The sequence below is a fragment of the Mercenaria mercenaria genome, chromosome 12 (genome assembly GCF_021730395.1).
Source record: "Mercenaria mercenaria strain notata chromosome 12, MADL_Memer_1, whole genome shotgun sequence".
NCBI classification, from domain to species: Eukaryota; Metazoa; Mollusca; class Bivalvia; order Venerida; family Veneridae; genus Mercenaria; species Mercenaria mercenaria.
Window position 1 is genome coordinate 1,940,222 of NC_069372.1, and position 20,989 is coordinate 1,961,210.

The 20,989-nt window shown below is 36.1% G+C and overlaps 1 protein-coding gene across 1 annotated transcript in view; it reads right to left on the reverse strand.

Moving 5' to 3' along the window:
* Nucleotides 1-20,989, reverse strand: part of LOC123535111 (ubiquitin carboxyl-terminal hydrolase 32-like) — a 110,539-nt gene that overhangs the window by 78,291 nt on the left and 11,259 nt on the right. The window contains exon 3 of the mRNA XM_053518970.1: nucleotides 16,183-16,288. Coding sequence (XP_053374945.1) covers nucleotides 16,183-16,288 — 106 coding nt within the window. The remainder of the gene's footprint in view (nucleotides 1-16,182; nucleotides 16,289-20,989) is intronic.

Below are 20,989 nucleotides of genomic sequence, written 5' to 3' on the forward strand. Positions count from 1 at the left end.
GCAAATCTGAATACATTTTCAATAAATGTCATTATACATTCATTATATTACTGAACATACCGTTGATACTCGTGTAAAACCCGCAGATTTTTGACCCCCAGGACGCCCTCCCCACCCCCCGAATCGTGAGTGCGTAGTATACACGGGTATAGACGATTTTCCAACTTCGAAATAAATTTATTTACGATTTTCGCCAATTCGGTAAAGGGAAACTACTCTCTGAGCTAACTGTCTACGCTAAATCTAAGATTGCCGTTACGTTCCGTTAAAGATCGAGTAGGGGTTTTTTTTCTTAAACAATTTTAATTTCATATAAATTTAATACTATTTTGATGAAAGAAATATATAAAAAAAAATCATAGATATTATGATACTAATTAAAGATCGAGTATTATCTTCAACTGAGATCAAACTGTGAACAACAATACTGACATGAGGTGTCACACTAATTGCCGATAATTACTGGCCATTTATTTTTTTTTCTCCCTTTTTATTCTGTTTTGCAGTTTGCTTTGATTGCAGATCTCTTTAATTGTTGTTTGTTACGATTCAGTCGGTCATCATCTTTTAATAGTTTTAATTTCCATTATTCTGCATACACGCCTCGGGCAAATACACAGCACCTGTGTGTAGTCGGCGAGGGTCATATCTGCATGTCGACTGACAGTTATTTGGGCCGTCTGCTATTTTGACAGCTGATTGGCAGGTAGTTCAAAGGGGCGGTGCTAAAATGGCAAAAGGGCACTGAAGAAAGGCAAAAGGGCAGCAATTCGGACAGAAGGGCGCCGCTAAAAAAGGGCAGGGCACAGCGCCCTGCTATTCCGCTCTAGAAAAATCCCTAATGGGTCATCTACTCTGCATGATCAATCATCCAATGAAGTTTCAACATTCTGGGTCAAGTGGTTCTCCAGTTAATGATCGGAAATGGTTTTCCATGTTCAGGCCCCTGTTACCTTGACCTTTGATGGAGTGACCCCAAAAACAATGGGGGTAGTCTACTCCATAAGCCCTGCCACCCTATGAAGTTTGAAGGTTCTAGATCAAATGGTTCTCCATTTATTGATCGGAAATGAAGTGTGACAGACGGACAGGGCAAAAACAATATGTCTCCCCCAGACATAATAATTCAATTTAGTTAATACATGAATTTTTTATTGATCTTTAAATTGTTTCTAAAGACAGATTTTTACAACTTTTGTTACATACACTCTATGACTTATGCATGACTGCTAGAAAATCTGTCTTCCAAATTGGGAATAAAATCAAATAATTGAATTCAGACGACTTAAATTAATTTATCCGAGTCAGCATTAATTTTCTTGCACAGTTGCTATGGGGTCTGAGACATGCTTCTCGCCAAGAGTTCAAAATAAAACTGTGATCTATTACACTCAGATTGCAAGCCTCCTGAGAGAATGTTCATTTCTATTAAAGCTGATACTTTCATTAAAACATCATATACGCTTGATCTGAGACCTTTGAAAATTGAGATAATTTCAGATTTTTTGTTTGCAATATTCCACATCAATAGTTGTTATTTCATTTTCTACAAAGCATTAATTTTCAAATGTTGTTTCAAAAGGCAGAATTAAGCATGTTTAGTCAAATGGTGTGAATATACTGTAAAATCATTTAATTTCGTGGGCATGAAATTTCGTGGTTTTGGTCAAAGCAGCAATTTCGTGGGGATATGAATTCGTGGATTTCAACTTTTGAACACTAGTGCTATCACTAAAGGTGATGAATGTACCCCCTGCATGCACTGACACAGTACATTGCAATTTGATGCACACAAGATTGCATAATTATGTGGACTGTATGTATATAGACTGTATGTATACAGTATAGTAACAAAAAACAAAGTCCCATAACTATGCAGAATAAAATCTAAAAGAACGTAACATGCACCATGCACAACTAAGGTTGGTACTGATCACTTGTGTGAAGTTTCATTAAATTGTGTGCAAGAGTTCGGAAGATTAGATGCGCACAAGATTGCATATGCAGACTGTATGTACATAGTATGTTAACAAGAAACAAAGTCCTATAACTCTGCAATTTTTGTTGTTGAAAGAACCTAACATGCCCATGCACAACTACTGTTGTTACTGATCACTTGCGTGAAGTTTCATTAAATTGTGTCAAGGGGTTGAGGAGAGATAGTGCGCACAAGATTGTGTCTATGTATATAGTATAGTAACAAAAAACAAAGTCCCGTAACTCTGCAAAAAATTTTCTGAAAGAACCTAACATGTCCCATGCACAACTACTGTTGTTACTGATCACTTGTGTGAAGTTTCATTAAATTGTGTCAAGGGGATTAGGAGAGATGGTACGCACAAGATTGTGTCTATGTATATAGTATAGTAACAAAAAACAAAGTCCCGTAACTCTGCAATTTTTTTCCTGAAAGAACCTAACATGCCCCATGCACAACTACTGTTGTTACTGATCACTTGTGTGAAGTTTCATTGAATTGTGTCAAGGGGATGAGGAGAGATGGTGCGCACAAGATTGTGTCTACAGACAGACAACCTGAAACCAGTATACCCTCCCTTACAAATTTGTTGTCGGGGGGGGGGGGGGTACAATAAAATGAATGGAATTTTACTTGTTCGTTAGGATTAAATTTCATGGATTGACTCAACCACGAAATCCACGAAAATTAATCCCCCACGAATATTAATGACTTCACAGTACATTAAATGAATTCACTGATTTAGGTTTTTACACCTCTTGAAAAGTAGTATCATTTTCTGTGTCTAGATGAGGTGAATTAAAAGAAAATTTATTCTGCTTTTACCTTCCCTCGTGGACTAAGACACGGCTTTAGTTTCGCACTCTGGTGAGCAACTGTTTCCTCACATAGCGTGGTCAGTTCATTTAGCACTAGAACAATTGATTGTCAACATGTCCGAAAATTTTTCTTATAAAATATGTATTCGTAACTTGTATGCGTTCTCTTGTAATAGATTATTAATACAGTTGATGTATGCTATAGTTATATAACATGCTACATGTATTGATTCAATGTAAGAACATATTCTGATACTAGATTTGATTATAAAATATATCATGTAATCAAACATTGTGAAGCAGTTCCAATCCATGAAGCTTTACTGGTTCTTAACCTTTACCCTGCTGGTGGTAAGTGATTTTGTCTCTGGTCTTCACTGTTCGCTATTCAGCCAGTATCTTTTTGGTATGCACCCCTTTTAACAGTTAATGGTACTGTCAAAATTGGAAGATGGATGAGTTCATTATAGAAATTTAGCAGGGTAAAGGTTAATCATGCCAGTGGTAAAGCACCAGTACACATGACTCTTATCTGTTATTGAATTCAGCTGGAGGAGGGGAGCTTAAACTCGACACCCCTGGTTTTGTTGTTAAGACATTTTTACCTCTGTGTCCACTTCTTTGAAGAGAATACAAATGGAAATTTGTCTGTTGAGATTTAATTTTGTAGACTGATGCACCACAAAATTGAGTACATTAACCTTTATCCTGCCAAATTTTTAAAGTGGACTTGTCCAAGATTCAATTTTGGCTGTGCCACTTCTTATTCAAAGGGGTGTTCACTGAATATTTACTGACTGAATAGCGAACAGTGCAGACCAAAATCTTATCTTGATGAACAAATAAATTCCTATTTATATTATCTTTAAAAGTTGAATACCCTTTAACCCGAATACCTTGCTAAATTTCTATAATAAACTTGTCCATCTTCCAATTTTGACAGTACCATTAACTATTAAAAGGGGTGATTACCAAAAAGATACTGACTGAAAGGCGAACAGTGCAGATCTTGATCAGACTGCAAGGATGTGCAGGCTGATCATGATCTACACTGGTCGCAAAGGTGGAATCAATCGTGTCCAGCATGATAAGGGTTAATTCATATTCCTATGAAATAGCCTTTTTTGGCAAAAGTCACAATATTCCATGCCCACAAAATGAAATGATTTAACAATATAAAATTTGCTGGAACCAGACAAGTTAGACTTCAGGGAATAAAATCTATAAGAAACTACTCTGCAAGTATAGAAGGCAGCCAAGCAAAAATTTTTTATCAGACTCGGGTTTAACTGTGTCTATTCATTTATTTGTAACACCTCTCATTCCCCTAAGTACTGACAAAAGCATAACCCTGTCATTAAATAAAACACATCAAATGGACTCCATGATCCCACAGCATGGCAGAATACTGTGAAATCATTAATATTCGGGACTAATTTTCGTGGATTTCGTGGTTGAGTCAATCCACGAAATTTAATCCCAACGAACATGTATAATTCCCATTCATTTTATGTTCAAAAGTGGAAATCCACGAATTCATATCCCCATGAAATTGCCGTTTTGATCAAAACCACGAAATTTCATGCCCACGAAATTAAATGATTTTACAGTATTACAATACTAAGGAGAACACAGTTCAAGAGAACAATGTTTGATGCTATTTTTCCAAGAAGGAAGAAGTTAATAACACAAGTACTATTTATTGTATCATGACATGACAACTTCAAGTTTAAGACATGTAAATTTACCTTGAGTATGAGATATGAAAACTTACCAAGTCTGAGACATGGAAACTTACCAAGTTTGAGACATGGAAACTTACCAAGTTTGAGACATGAAAACGTACCAAGACATGAAAACGTACCAAGTTTGAGACATGAAAACATAACAAGTTTGAGACATGAAAACATACCAAGTTTGAGACATGAAAACGTATCAGGTCTGAGACATGAAAAAATACCAAGTTTGAGACATGAAAACATACCAAGTTTGAGACATGAAAACTGAGACATAAAAACATACCAAGTTTGAGACATAAAAACTAACCAAGTCTGAGACATAAAAACATACCAAGTCTGAGACAAGAAAACATACCAAGTCTGAGACATGAAAACATACCAAGTTTGCGTCATGAAAACTGAGACATGAAAACATACCAAGTTTGAGACATGAAAACTTACCAAGTCTGAGACATGAAAACATACCAAGTCAGAGACATGAAAAGATACCAAGTTTGTGACATGAAAACATACCAAGTCTAAAACATGAAAACATACCAAGTCTGAGACATGAAAACATACCAAGTTTGAGACATGAAAACTGAGACATGAAAACATACCAAGTTTGAGACATGAAAACTTACCAAGTCTGAGACATGAAAACATACCAAGTCAGAGACATGAAAACATACCAAGTTTGTGACATGAAAACATACCAAGTTTGAGACATGAAAACTGAGACATGAAAACATACCAAGTTTGAGACATGAAAACTTACCAAGTCTGAGACATGAAAACATACCAAGTCTGAGACATGAAAACATACCAAGTTTGTGACATGAAAACATACCAAGTTTGAGACATGAAAACATACCAAGTCTGAGACATGAAAACATACCAAGTTTGAGACATGAAAACTGAGACATGAAAACATACCAAGTTTGAGACATGAAAACTTACCAAGTCTGAGACATGAAAACATACCAAGTCTGAGACATGAAAACATACCAAGTTTGTGACATAAAAACATACTAAGTTTGAGACATGAAAACATACCAAGTTTGAGACATGAAAACTGAGACATGAAAACATACCAAGTTTGAGACATGAAATTTTACCAAGTCTGAGACATGAAAACATACCAAGTCAGAGACATGAAAACATACCAAGTTTGTGACATGAAAACATACCAAGTTTGAGACATGAAAACATACCAAGTTTGAGACATGAAAACTGAGACATGAAAATATACCAAGTCTGAGACATGAAAACTTACCAAGTCTGAGACATGAAAACATACCAAGTTTGAGACATGAAAACATACCAAGTTTAAGACATGAAAACATACCAAGTTTGAGACATGAAAACTGAGACATGAAAACATACCAAGTTTGAGACATGAACACTTACCAAGTCTGAGACATGAAAACATACCAAGTTTGAGACATGAAAACATACCAAGTTTGAGACATGAAAACGTACTAATTTTGGGACATGAAAACTTAAAAGTTTGAGACATACAGCCAATATGACACTGCTTTAGGTCAACATCGTTTTGATAAACTGCAACATTTAAATCCTGTTCCTTCTTAAATATCTTATGACAGTGAAATTGTCTAACATGTCCAATCAATCTGAACTGACAGACATTTTAATACAGGAAAATTAGAAAACAGTCAACATTTTCCTAAGCCTGTGAGCTCTCTATAATATTTTTTCCAATCACAATTCATGAGAAGCAAATTGCTGAGCGAAGCAGTATTGTTGTTTTTTTCTTTCCCAGAAACAACAAAACTTTCTTTGAAATGAGATTCGATCTTAAACTTCAGAACAAAATGTTATCTTTTACTGAAAGATTCAACAAAAGAACTGTTTACATGCCACTCAGAATATTTTTCAGTCATGTTTTAACCCTTATCGTGCTGAATTTCTGTAATGAACATTTGGACAGTGCCATTAACTGTTAAAGGGGTGCTTACCAAAAAGATTCTGACTAAATGGTGAACAGTGCAGATCATCATCTGACTGAACAGATGTGCAGGCTGATCATGATATGCACTGGTCGCAAAGGCAGAATCAATCATGTCCAGCATGGTAAGGGTTAAGCTACATATATTTTTGTTTAATTCTCTCATGGGACAGATGAACATTTAAGGGTGACGAAATGGAAAGTTTATATTTAGGGTAGGAGTGAGACTGACATGCCATAAACATGTTTTAATGCTGCTGAATCGCTATAAATAACTTCACAGACACAGGAACTGATACTGTGACACTGCTCCAGTTTGAATGCCTTCTATCTATTCCAATCTACTGTAAATCAATTAGCTCTGTAATTACTCACTATGGTAGAAAATCCTGCTGGCAACAGTATGACACATAACCCTTCAATACAATTACACTGCATAATATAGTTATTATTCTGTATGATATCTTTTATAATTAATCCTTGTACAAGTTCTAAGAACCTGTTCAAAATTTCTGTGCTTAAGAAACAAGGTATGATTCTTGAAATAGGTAACCATATATAGCTACATTTAAATCCACTTCCAATATCATTTAATCATATAATACTGTCAGAATTTGACCTAAAAATGAAATAATTGAATATTTTTGAAGAAGTCCATGCCTCTAGGGCTGTCATCGATAGAAACGATATCGATGTATCAACGATATTATTTTGTCGATCGATTATCGATTCCCATTTTCAAAAATCGATATTTTACAGAGAGAAAAAAACTACCCAAATAAACACTCAGACCCTAAAAAACAACTAAAGTTCAAAAAGTTGTAAATTAAGATAAATGCAAAAAAGGAGTGAAGGCAAAATAAAAATGAAAGATGTTATTAATTTTTATGTATTTCTTTTATTTCATAAATACAAATACAACACAATCAAACAGAAATATGGAAAGTAGGCAATAAAACTTAAAATAGCATTTACAGGAAGGTATATTGTATGCATATGAACAAATAGGTCGTTAATCTAACTTAATAATCAATATATCGATGTATCGTCGATATTTGTCTTCTGATATATCGGTATCGTCGATACGCCTAAGACCCAATCAATGACAGCTCTACATGCCTCCCATACTGCTTCATGTGAATGGAAGTGGTAACTGATATGTAATACATAAATATTTGGTTAAATCCATCCATGAAAGACAAAGTAACAGACCTGACATAACAACAAGAGCTCGCCGAACACGAAATGCCCCCCTTGATGCATACAGTAATTGCACAAGGAACAGAAATTATATGCTCACTGTAAACAAAAGTTCTACCGTTCTGGTTCAATCTGACCTTGACCTTTAACCTATTAACCTAACAAGAGATCACAGAGTAATCTTGGCGCCCACTACTGAGCCATTTATGGATGTTTCAAATTTCAAGACTAGCTCAAGGTCAAAATCAAGGTCAAATTTCATACGATACAAAACACTGTGCAAGTGGTCCAAATTTGAAAGCTGTGGCTTGAGAAATGTGAAAGTAGGTCACTAGATCAAAGTTCGGTAGACGGAACTATGCATGTGCTTCAAATTTGGAGGCTGTAGCTTGAGAAATGTGAAAGTAGGTAGTAGGTAAAAATCAATGTCAAATTTCAATTCAGAACACAAAAATATGCATGTGGTCAAAATTTGAAGCTGTAGCTTCAGAAATGTGAAAGTAGGTCACTAGGTTAATCTCAAGATCAAAGTTCATTTCGGTACACAAATCTATGCATGGGGTTCAAATTTGAAGCCTGTAGCTTGAGAAGAAATGTGAAAGTAGGTCACTAAGTCAAAGTCAAGGTCAAATTTTATTTCGGTACACAAAATTATGCTTGTGGTTTAAATTTGAAGGCTGTAGCTTGAGAAATGTGAAAGTAGGTCACTAGGTCAAAATCAAGATCAAATTTTATTTCGAAACACAAAACTGTGTGCGTGGTCCAAATTTGAAGCCTGTACCTTCAGAAATGTGAAAGTAGGTCACTAGGTCAATCTCAAGATCAAAGCTCATTTCCGTACACAAAACTATGTTTGTGGTTCAAATTTGAAGCCTGTACCTTCAGAAATGTGAAAGTAGGTCACTAGGTCAATCTCAAGATCAAAGTTCATTTCGGTACACAAAACTATGCTTGTGGTTCAAATTTGAAGGCTGTAGCTTGAGAAATGTGAAAAAAAAAGTCACTAGGTCAAAATCAAGGTCATATTTTATTTCGGAACACAAAACTAAGCATGTGGTCCAAATTTGAAGTCTGTAGCTTCAAAAATGTGAAAGTAGGTCACTAGGTCAATAACATGGTCAAAGTTTGTTTCAGTACACAAACCTATGCATGTGGTCCAAATTTGAAGGCTGTAGCTACAGAAATGTGAAAGTAGGTCACTAGGTCAAGATCAAGGTCAACTCATGTCAAGCTTCATCTTGCCACTCAAAACTATACATGTGGTCCAAATTTGAATGATGTAGGTTATGGACATGAAGATTCTAAGTTTTTCCCTATATAAGTCTTTATGAACTATGTGACCCCCGGGGTGGGGCCATATTTGACCCCAGGGAAATAATCTGAAAAATCTTGGTAGAGTCCACTAGATTTTGCTACATAATATCAAAGCCCTAGGCCCTGTGGTTTTGGACAATAAGATCAGAAACCGTTTAACTGTTCCTGGCCAATGTGACCTTGACCATTGACCTAATGACCTCAAAATCAATAGGGGTCATTTGCTGGTCATGACCAACCTCGCTATCAATTTTCCTGACACTAGGCCCAAGCGTTCTTGAGTTATTGCCTGGAAACCATCTTCCTGTTCCTGGTCACTGTGTCCTTGACCTTTGACATACTGACCTCAAAATCAATAATCGTCATCTGCTGGTCATCATCATACCAACCTCCCTATAAACTTTTTTGACCCTAGGCCTAAGGGTTCTTGAGTTATCATCCGGAAACCGTTTAACTGTTCAGGGTCACTGTGACCTTGACCTTTAACATACTGACCTCAAAATCAATAGGGGTCATCTGCTGGTCATGACCAACTTCCCTATCAACTTTCATGATCCTAAGCCCAAGTGTTATTGAGTTATCATCCGGAAACTGTTTAACTATTCAGGGTCACTGTGACCTTGACCTTTGAAATACAGACCTCAAAAATTAATAGGGGTCATCTTCTGGTGATGACCAACCTCCTTATCAACTTTCATGATCCTAGGCCCAAGCGTTCTTGAGTTATCATCCGGAAACGGATTGGTCTACATTCCGACCGACCGACCGACATCTGCAAAACAATATACCCCTCCTTCTTCGAAGGGGGGCATAAAAATCCAAAAGAAAAAACTGCACAGAAATATTGCCACCAGAAAATTTCTTAGCGCATACACAATCAAACTAATGCTTTGAGGATATGCAATATACCTCAATAAAGTCAATTAAAATCAAAAGAACATTTTCGGACAAAATTGTATTCTAATGTGATTATGAAATTTCCAGTCTTGAAGTTCTTCAACCTTTAACATGCTGACGGCAATTGATTCTACCTTTGTGACCAGTGCAGACCAAGATCAGTCTGCATGTCCATGCAGCTGGATCATGGTCTGCACTGTTGGCTATTCATTCAGTAAATATTCAGTGAACACCCCTTTGAATAATTACTAGTTCTGCCAAAACTGAATGATGGACCAGTCCACTTCAGAAATTTAGCAGGGTAAAGGTTTATGTGTACTGAGAAAACAATATCCTTCAATTTCTGCCCACCTGTTTCCCGATTAGGTTGTCATTATCCTTGTGGTTGTGCTATTGCAAGAAAATTGTCTCTATATAATGTCTTGACAGACAGTTCTAAATATCTTGACTTTCCAAACAACACTGTATTTCTAGTTTCTACATGCCCAACCTGTTTCAAATCAATAATTCAACTAGAGATTGTTCTGAAAATTGTATGACTCCCACCACTTACCACACAGATACTGTTAAATACCACAAATTAAGGGCTTTAACTCCAGTGAAAATCAATGAACTAACATTCCAATTATATATAAAACTAGGCTTGGCAGTGGCAACTCCTGTGAAGTTTGGTGGAATTCCAACCAGTGGTATCAGATAAGTAGCATAGATCAAAGAATTTGAACAATCAGGGCTCATGACTCCGCTGAAAATAATTTAATCAGAACATGTTGGTAATATACACTCCACACTAATCAATTGTGAGGTCTGGTGATTAACTAGCTTAACTGCAAACAGCAAGCAGTGTAAACACCGTAAAATATGACAAATAAAGAGCCATAACTCCCCTGAAAATCACTGAACCGGAACATTTCTGATTATATGTGCAACAAGACTTGGCACTGATCACTCCTGAAAGATTTGGTGGAAATCGGCCCTATTATGTAACAGAAGTGGCTAAAACAGCTTTAAACTTGACAATCAAGGGCCTTAACTCTGATAATAAACACCCAACTGGACATGCCCAAAATATCCACAACTAGCCTTAGTAATGGTCACTTTGGTGGAATTTCTCCATGTGGTATTGGAGCTGTTGCCCGGACAAGGTAAAATATGAGGTTTGGTGGAAATCCACCCAATAATATAAGAGAAGTGGCAAAAACATAATCAAATGAAATGAATCAAGATTTATAACTTCGCTGAAAAATCATCTAACCAAAAAAGTGCCATAAAATGCACAATCAGGTTTGGCAATGATCGTCCTTGTGAAGTTCGGTGTAAATCAATCAAATGCACCATGTGTCACACCATGCGCTAATAATGCAAAACAATTACTTTTAAGTTTGACTAAAATCCATTTAGTAATAACTGAGATGAACCTTGTGTCATGGGTGATGATGACTATTTCAAGTTTGAAGCAAATCCATCAAGTAACAAGAGCACCGCCTTGCGGGTGCTGACGCTCATCTGATTTTTTTTGTATAATAGAAATATTGTCCTACCCATGATTTTCTAAGTCTAAAAAGGGCCATCATTCTTGCAAAAAGCAGGATAGAGTTATGTTTCTTGATGTACAGTGTCCACTTATGATTGTGAAAAACTGTTGCAAGTTTTAAAGCAATAGTTTGATAGTTTATGAGAAAAGTTGCCTTAAACATAATACTCAACCAAGAAAATGATTTTCTAAGTCCAAAGGGGCAATAATTATTGCAAAAGCAGGATGGAGTTATGTTGCTTGCTGTACAGGGTCAGCTTATGATGGTGAACAAGTGTTGCAAGTTTCAAAGCAATAGCTTTGATAGTTTAAGAGAAAAAGTTGACCTAAACATAAAAACTTAACCAAGAAATCTGATTATTTTTTAAGTCCAAAAGGGGCCATAAATCTTGCAAAAAGCAGGATGGAGTTATGTTTCTTGCTGTACAGGGTCAGCTTATGATGGTGAACAAGTGTTGCAAGTTTTAAAGCATAGCTTTGATAGTTTAGGAGAAAAGCTGACCTAAACATAAAACTTAACCAAGAAAACTGAATTTCTATGTCCAAAAGGGGCAATTTAATTCTTGCAAAAAGCAGGATGGAGTTATGTTTCTTGATGTACAGGGTCAGCTTATGATGGTGAACAAGTGTTGCAAGTTTCAATGCAATAGCTCTGATAGTTTAGGAGAAAAGTTGACCTAAACATAAAACTTAACCAAGAATCTGATATTTTCTAAGTACAAAAGGGGCCATAAATCTTGCAAAAAGCAAGATGGAGTTATGTTTCTTGCTATACAGGGTCAGCTTATGATGGTGAACAAGTCTTCCAAGTTTCAAAGCAATAGCTTTGATAGTTTAGGAGAAAAGCTGACCTAAACATAAAACTTAACCAGGCAACGCCGACGCAGACGCCGACGCCGACGCCGACGCCGACAACCGCTCAAGTGATGACAATAACTCATCATTTTTTTTCAAAAAATCAGATGAGCTAAAAAGATAATCTGAAGGTGCATCAAAACTTTAACCATGGTGGTGACGTGGAAGGACACCGACGCCAGGTCGAGTAGGATAGCTCTCCATATACTTTGTATAGTCAAGCTAAAAATGGCAATGGATATAGTATGAACATTAACAGATTGACTATTTATTACAAGTTAACAGATAAATACTGTGAAATCATTAATATTCGTGGGGGACTAATTTTCGTGGATTTCTCGGTTGAGTCAATCCACTAAATTTAATCCCAACAAATAAGTAAAATTCCCATTCATTCTATTATTCAAAAGTTGAAATCCCAGATTCATTTCCACACGAATTTGCTGTTTTGACCAAAATCACAAAATTTCATGCCCATGAAAATATTTTTTTTACAGTTTTACTAATTCAGAGAATGGAAGTAGGTGGCTGTACACATCATACATCAAAACAACTGCAGACTTTTGGCTCAGCCAAGCTCATGAATCTATAGATTACCATATTAATTAATGGGAACAAAATTCAGTAACCCCGGAGTATTGACTATTGGATTGCAAGAAAAGTATTGAGTTGCAGCGTATTTCCGAGTAATATTCCACCTTTTAATCAATAAGTTGCTCTTTTTTATCAATAATTAGAAACTTATTTGTTCTTTTCGAAATGTCAAACGTCACTAACAGTACCTAATTAATTGCACACAAATCAAATGTATATATCACTATACAAAGGTATAATAGTGTTACAAGTGTGCTAGAACACTTGTACAGGTTGTGAAAAAGGGAAATTATGCAAATAATACTATCTGCAGTGACTGTGACCTACATCTTCACTAAGGCATAAAAAAAAAAATATGTTTGTTTCCTGTAACATGCTGGAAAAAATGGGGGTCGGTAGGTAGGGAATTTTTTTTTTTTTTTAATTTTTTTTTAGTAGGTGTCAGAACATTTCAGTGTTTAGTAACCTTATTATGGCCAATTAACTGCCTAATCAGGCCTCAACCTTAACTTTCTTCAGCAGCTGCCAGCAGGTTCACCAACTGCTAAAATCTAGTAGACCTGCTCAGACTTTGGTGGACCTCCAATTCTATCTCATAAATTGTGATGCTGTAGACGTCATAACTTCATATGACTCAAAGAAACAGGACTTTTTTCTAAATAATTAAAAATGGAAGACTGTAGCAATCTGTTATCCCGAAAAAATAATTATTTTGAAAAGTGTTCCATAATATAGACACAATCAGCACCAGTGTTGAAAGTGAAAAAAAAAAACATCAACAATTATCGGTAATCATTCTGATGATAAACTAAGTAATTGGCCTCGTTTTCATCATCAATTAACACCCCTCAAAGAGCTAAAAGAAGTGTGTCGGTTATTGGGGGCATCTGCAGTGGAGATCAAAGCGGTATAGTTTCCACGAGATTGTCATTGCATTACGTCATGTTTTCGCGCCATGTGGACACATCACTGTCTGATCGTACTTTCTCGATTCCTTTAATTGTTGAGAAGAAATCAGTAAAAAAGTTTTTTTCTTTAATTTTTTAAAAAGCGAATGTGCAATATCCCGAATAAACTGACATGTAAATGTGTCAGATCGTGAACGATACTGACCTATTTGCCCTCAAGAAATTTACATTATTGTTTGAGAAGAATTTCTAAAAAAGTGTTTGTTCAAAAAATATATGTACGAAGACTCATTTAAAACTTATTAAAAATCGCAACGACATCATACTGCCTCATTTTAAAAACCACATTTCTATTTACGTTCATGAGGTCACGTAACCTATTCCGCCGTGTTAACAGAAATCTGTTTGCCAAAAAATCGTTTTACTCCATGTATTTAAATTGCTGCCGCTTTTTTCATTATTTAAGATTTTTTAATTGTGTTTTTTGTACTTTCTGGTCAAAAGTCTGAATTTTATTACCATAGCATGTACTGTTTATTTACTTTAAAAAGGAAATAAATAATCAAGATCGCGCTGTCTGAAATTTTACAAAACATTATATGAAAATTTGATCGTTTTTAAAAGAATTTTGCCTTCATTCCTGTCGATATCTTATTAAAATTGTTTTAGAATTCAAACTGTATTAGTTCTCAAGCGGTGTTGAATCTCTGAAGCGAATATTTTAAAAAATGAATGCACTACGCGCGTTTTTTGTGTCAAAAGTAACTGCGATGTAAATTAAGTATTACGATAGGGCGCACGTGCTTGTGGAATGGAAAATTACCAGCATGACGTTTTTATATTTTTACGATTCGCGGGTAAAATTTCCCGTCAATCCAGGTAATTTTGCCTGATGTAATTACTCAATTTGGTAAAGTTCCACGTTAAAAACCACTCACCCGATCGGTGGAGTAGTCCATTCGTGCTATCCTGACTTTAACTCGCCAATGCTTATAACTGTAGAATGCCGTACTAAGGCAAAATCAACTTTCGTTTTGTGAATTCGCCGATATGGGTACGATCCCCCACCCCCATCACCCCTATTTTTCCACTTTTAAGGGTTTATTTTTATTTGCAGACCGTGACTGAAAATTGGTTGACCGTCGGTTACCCAACTTTTGATAGTGGACCTGCCGATTTTGGTTGCGTCGGTCCAACGGTCTACCGCTAAGGTCGAGGCCTGTATAATTAAATTACTAATCAAATAAAATTGTTGAAAATTTGCTCCCGCCTTTCAATAACAGATGTTTTTTCATACAAGTTTTTTTTCTACACTGATTCCATTCGTTCAGTAAACATTGTGTAACAGGCCAAGTTCATAGTTTTGCAGACAGACATAGCTTTGGGCGTTTTTTTCCAATTAGAGATTTTCGGGGCCGCAATTAATCTTTTGTCGCAAAAGGCTCAAGTGCAACCGACAGCGTGACCCCTGAACAAGTGGTACAAACATGATAATAGACTGCTTTTTCTACGATTGTTTATCAATTAACGTTTACACCTTGATCAATAAACACCTTACATAATGAGGTACTAAAAACAAACCGCGAGGGTACCACGTGTCAGTCGGCGCGTGGCGTGATTGACATCTGTCAGTAGCTAATTAGTATATGACGCTCCGCCTACTGCCATACTTCCGCTTGTGGCGGCGAACAGTATTGAAATTCACCGAGATTTTGACTGACTAGGGGCAGAACTTTTGAACTCGATATGCATCAAAGAAAACTTCGCGATTTTCGCCGGTGAAAACCCGGAACCTCGAGTCTACCGACAAACAGGCTTTTCGCCATGTTGTTTCATGTCGACAGAACCAGGAACGTTCGTGACTATGCGCGACGAGGTCGGGTGCAACTAAATTATCCCTATAATCAATAAAGATATGATCAGAATCTCGAATTTTAGCCCATAAAAAAATTGCGGTCGGCGGTAAAAACTTACGGTCGGTCGGGTTACAGGAAACAAACATATTTTTTTTTTAGGCCTAAGCGGCGAAATAAAAACTCCAGACTTTACTTTTTCAGAGAACATTAAAAATTATCTGAGAATTGAGGTAACATTTGAAATATCTTATAAAACAAAACCCAAATGGTTTATATATAAACACTGTAACACTGGTTTAATTTCACATTACCTTAAATAAACATTTTGTGTTCAACAAGAGTAATAAATCATCTACCTACTTTGGACTAAAATTTCACATTTACGACAAGTATATCTATTTTGCAAGGATAATATCTTGGATAGAATTTGTTCCCTGGTTTTCAACTTTGTGTACTGGCACAAAACGAAATCAATGAACACTGATCCCCCACCCCCTCGCTGAAAATATCAACATTGTTACAATACCATTATGCAACTTACATTTGATTTTTTCCTCTTTAGTGCCTTTAGTCAATACAACCATCCCTGCAAGCAGTTCCTTGAAGGACAGGCCCTTTACAGTACCGCCAAAAGCTTTAAATAGCAACTGAAAACAAACAAGAATGATATCTTTCATTTCCGATACTAGTTTTTGAAATTCAAATTTTCTAAAAGAACAATATTTGAAAACACTGTACATTTGTATGTAAGTAAGATGGAATGGGGACAGATTATACACCTTTGACCTCTGAGTGTGACCTTGACCTCTAAGTGTGACCTTGACCTCGGTGTTAGGCTTCTCTGTGTGGCATAGAAGCCTCATCATCTAATTGTTACACTGATCATTTACACATTTTTTTGTTTGTCCAACAATGGCAATAAATAATGTTTGTACTCATTTCACATAAAAATAGCACACTGTCATAACAGGAAATGATGTTTCCATGGATACAGAAAATTAAATGAAATTCTATTTCTGTAAAAAATCACTCTTGTTCCTGTGAAGATAATTGCAGAAGTTTGCAAATAAAGGATTTGTAAGTTGTATTTGAAAAACTGAAGAAAAAAATGAAGAATATTTCTACTAAGACCTCTGTTACATTTTCTTTCCAAAACATATATGAGCCGTGCCATTAGAAAACCAACATAGTGGGTTTGCGACCAGCATGGATCCAGACCAGCCTGCGCATCCGCGCAGTCTGGTCAGGCTCCATGCTGTTCGCTTTTAAAGCCTATTGGAATTGGAGAAACTGTTAGCGAACAGCATGGATCCTGACCAGACTGCGCGGATGCGCAGGCTGGTCTGGATCCATGCTGGTCGCAAACCCACTATGTTGGTTTTCTAATGCCACGGCTCATATACCTTTGACCCCAATATTTAACCTTTGAGACACATGGACTGCTTTTGCAAGAACAGAACATATTCAGAATTGCTATGATAAGTTTTTTGCATGTTTTCTTCCAAGTATGTAAACAGACCAGACTGAGAGACAGACAGCACCTGTTTCATATCCCCACCCCACCCAACTCAATACATAGAAGTTTGAAGTTTAAGGCCCATAATGCCTTTGTTAACAAGAGCTGTCCGTAAGACAGCCAAGCTCGACTATTCGAAATATTGTCACAGAAGCAGGAAATTATTACCCAAAATGTCAAATATCAAAAGAGTTTTAAGTTCGAAAGGGGACATAATTTGACCAAAATACATATCAGAGTTATGGGACTTGATGTTATCAACTAGTTTTATAACCCCGAAGAAACATGTTAAGTTTCAATTCAATATCTGCATTAGTTTTGGGGACAGTAACTTGCATGTAAAACTTTAACCAGAATTTTGTAAGTCCAAAAGGGGGCATAATTTGCTCAAAATACATGTCAGAGTTATGGAACTTGACCCAGTGAGGTTGGTAATTGACCTAGAAAAAGAATAAATAAGTTTAAAAGCTATATGTCTTTTGGTAATAGCTGTATGTACTTGCATGCAAAACTTTAACCAGGATTTTCTAAGTCCAAAAGGTGCATAATTTGCCCAAAATACATGTCAGAGTTATGGGACTTGGTGCTATCAACTAGTTTTATAACCCCAAAGACACATGTGAAGTTTCAATTTAATATCTGTAGTAGTTTTGGAGATAGTTACTTGCATGTAAAACTTTAACCAGGATTTTCTAAGTCCAAAAGGGGGCATAATTTGCCAAAAATACATGTCAGAGTTATGGGACTTCACCCAGTGAGGTAGGTAATTGATCTAGAAAAAGAAAAAATAAGTTTCAAATCTATATGCCTTTTAGTAATAGCTGTATGTACTTGCACGCAAAACTTTAACCAGAATTTTCTAAGTCCAAAAGGGGGCATAATTTGGCCAAAATACATGTCAGAGTTATGGGACTTGACCCAGTGAGGTAGGTAATTGATCTAGAAAAAGAAAAAATAAGTTTCAAATCTATATGCCTTTTAGTAATAGCTGTATGTACTTGCACGCAAAACTTTAACCAGAATTTTCTAAGTCCAAAAGGGGGCATAATTTGGTCAAAATAAAGGTCAGAGTTATGGGACTTGGTGCTATCAACTAGTTTTATAACCCCGAAGATACATGTAAAGTTTCAATTCAATATCTGCATTAGTTTTGGAGATAGTAACTTGCATGTAAAACTTTAACCAGAATTTTCTAAGTCCAAAAGGGGGCATAATTTGCTCAAAATACATGTTAGAGTTATGAAACTTGACCCAGTGAGGTAGGTAATTGACCAAGAAAAAGAATAAATAAGTTTCAAAGCTATATGCCTTTAAATGATAGCTGTATGTACTTGCATGCAAAAACTTAACCAAGGTGTGACGCCGACGCCGACGCCGACGCCAGGGTGAGTAGAATAGCTAGACTATTCTTCGAATAGTCGAGCTAAAAATGTGGCTGCCAAATTTTCCCTTTTGGACATAAAATATCATATTTTTTTGTTAAGTCCTATCCCCGATAGTTGTTTCCCTTAATATTTGTCAAACATTTGAATATTGATGAAAATAGTAGCACATTTTATTGAATCTGTTGTTTTTTAATTACCTCCATCTTTGGCTCTCACTGTAAAAGTTCATGTGCAATATTAACAAGAGCTGTCGGAGGACAGCAATGCTCGACTATTCAACAACCTTGTCAATTGAATGAATACAAAAGTCGACAAAAGGGGCATAATTTTGTAACAAGAGCACCGCCTTGCGGGTGCTGACGCTCATCTGATTTTTTTGTGTAATAGAAATATTGTCCTACCCATGATTTTCTCAGTCTAAAAAGGGCCATCATTCTTGCAAAAAGCAGGATAGAGTTATGTTTCTTGATGTACAGTGTCCACTTATGATGGTGAAAAACTGTTGCAAGTTTTAAAGCAATAGCTTTGATAGTTTATGAGAAAAGTTGACTTAAACATAATACTCAACCAAGAAAATGATTTTCTAAGTCCAAAAGGGGCAATAATTATTGCAAAAAGCAGGATGGAGTTATGTTGCTTGCTGTACAGGGTCAGCTTATGATGGTGAACAAGTGTTGCAAGTTTCAAAGCAATAGCTTTGATAGTTTAAGAGAAAACTTGACCTAAACATAAAAACTTAACCAAGAAATCTGTTATTTTCTAAGTCCAAAAGGGGCCATAAATCTTGCAAAAAGCAGGACAGAGTTATGTTTCTTGCTATACAGGGTTTAACTTATGATGGTGAACAAGTGTTGCAAGTTTTAAAGCAATAGCTTTGATAGTTTAGGATAAAAGCTGACCTAAACATAAAACTTAACCAGAAAACTGATTTTCTAAGTCCAAAAGGGGCCTAAATCTTGCAAAAGCAGGACAGAGTTATGTTTCTTGCTATACAGGGTCAACTTATGATGGTGAACAAGTGTTGCAAGTTTTTAAAGCAAAAGCTTTGATAGTTTAGGATAAAAGCTGACCTAAACATAAAACTTAACCAAGAAAACTGATTTTCTAAGTCCAAAAGGGGGAATAAATCTTGCAAAAAGCAAGATGGAGTTATGTTTCTTGATGTACAGGGTCTGCTTATGATGGTGAACAAGTATTCCAAGTTTCAAAGCAATAGCTTTGATAGTTTAGGAGAAAAGTTGACCTAAACATAAAACTTAACCAAGAAATCTGATATTTTCTAAGTACATAAGGGGCCATAAATCTTGCAAAAAGCAAGATGGAGTTATGTTTCTTGCTATACAGGGTCAGCTTATGATGGTGAACAAGTATTCCAAGTTTCAAAGCAATAGCTTTGATAGTTTAGGAGAAAAGCTGACCTAAACATAAAACTTAACCAGGCAACGCCGACGCAGACGCCGACGCCGACGCCGACACCGACAACCGCTCAAGTGATGACAATAACTCATCATTTTTTTTCAAAAAATCAGATGAGCTAAAAATGGGAAAAAGGGTTATGGAACCTTCACAGAGCTTATCAGCTCATAAAGTGAACAAGTACATGAAGTTTCAAGGTTTTAAAACATTTTGATAAAACTGCAAAGTAGAGTTATGGGACCTATACAGTGCATGTCAGATCATGACAGTGAACAAGTGTGTGAAGTTACAATCCATTCCCATTAGTGGGTACTGAGATACCAGCTTACATACAAAACCTTAACCAAGAATTTCTCGAGAAAAGGGGACATAATTTTGTAAAAAGCAAAATAGAGTTATGGAACCTGTCCAATGTAGGTCAGTTTATCACAGTGAATAAGTGTGTGAAGTTTCAATCCATTCCCACAAGTGGTTACTGAGATACCAGCTTACATACAAAACCTTAACCAAATCGGGACGCCAGCGCGGACGCAGACGCGGACGCATGGGTGAGTCCAATAGCTCTACTATTCTTTGAATAGTCGAGCTAAAAATAGCGCTTTTCGAAACCATGTAACTTTCCATAACATCTATTTGGACAGACTTATGAAACTTTTAAACTCTTCTATATAACCTTATAACATTCTAGTTTCTGTAAGCCAATTATATGACCATATAACATTTTGGTTTGTGTATGCCCAATGGCAGGCAAGCCATACAGACAGGTTCTTCATCTTTTTAGTTAAAGCAGTCCATCAAATACAATTTATACTGCAGATCAGGTAAGGTTGGCTTAGTCTTTATTTAGTGACTGCATGGTTAGCAGATTCAATGTTAAGAAGTTACAAAACATAGGTGTTATTGTTTTAGGACATACCGGTAAATAAACATTATTAAGTATTTTGAATTTGTGCAAAATTAGGTCCATGTTTCGGTGAAAAAAGTTTGCACATCACCAAATCATAGAAAGGAAGCAATGTTTTTACATGAAA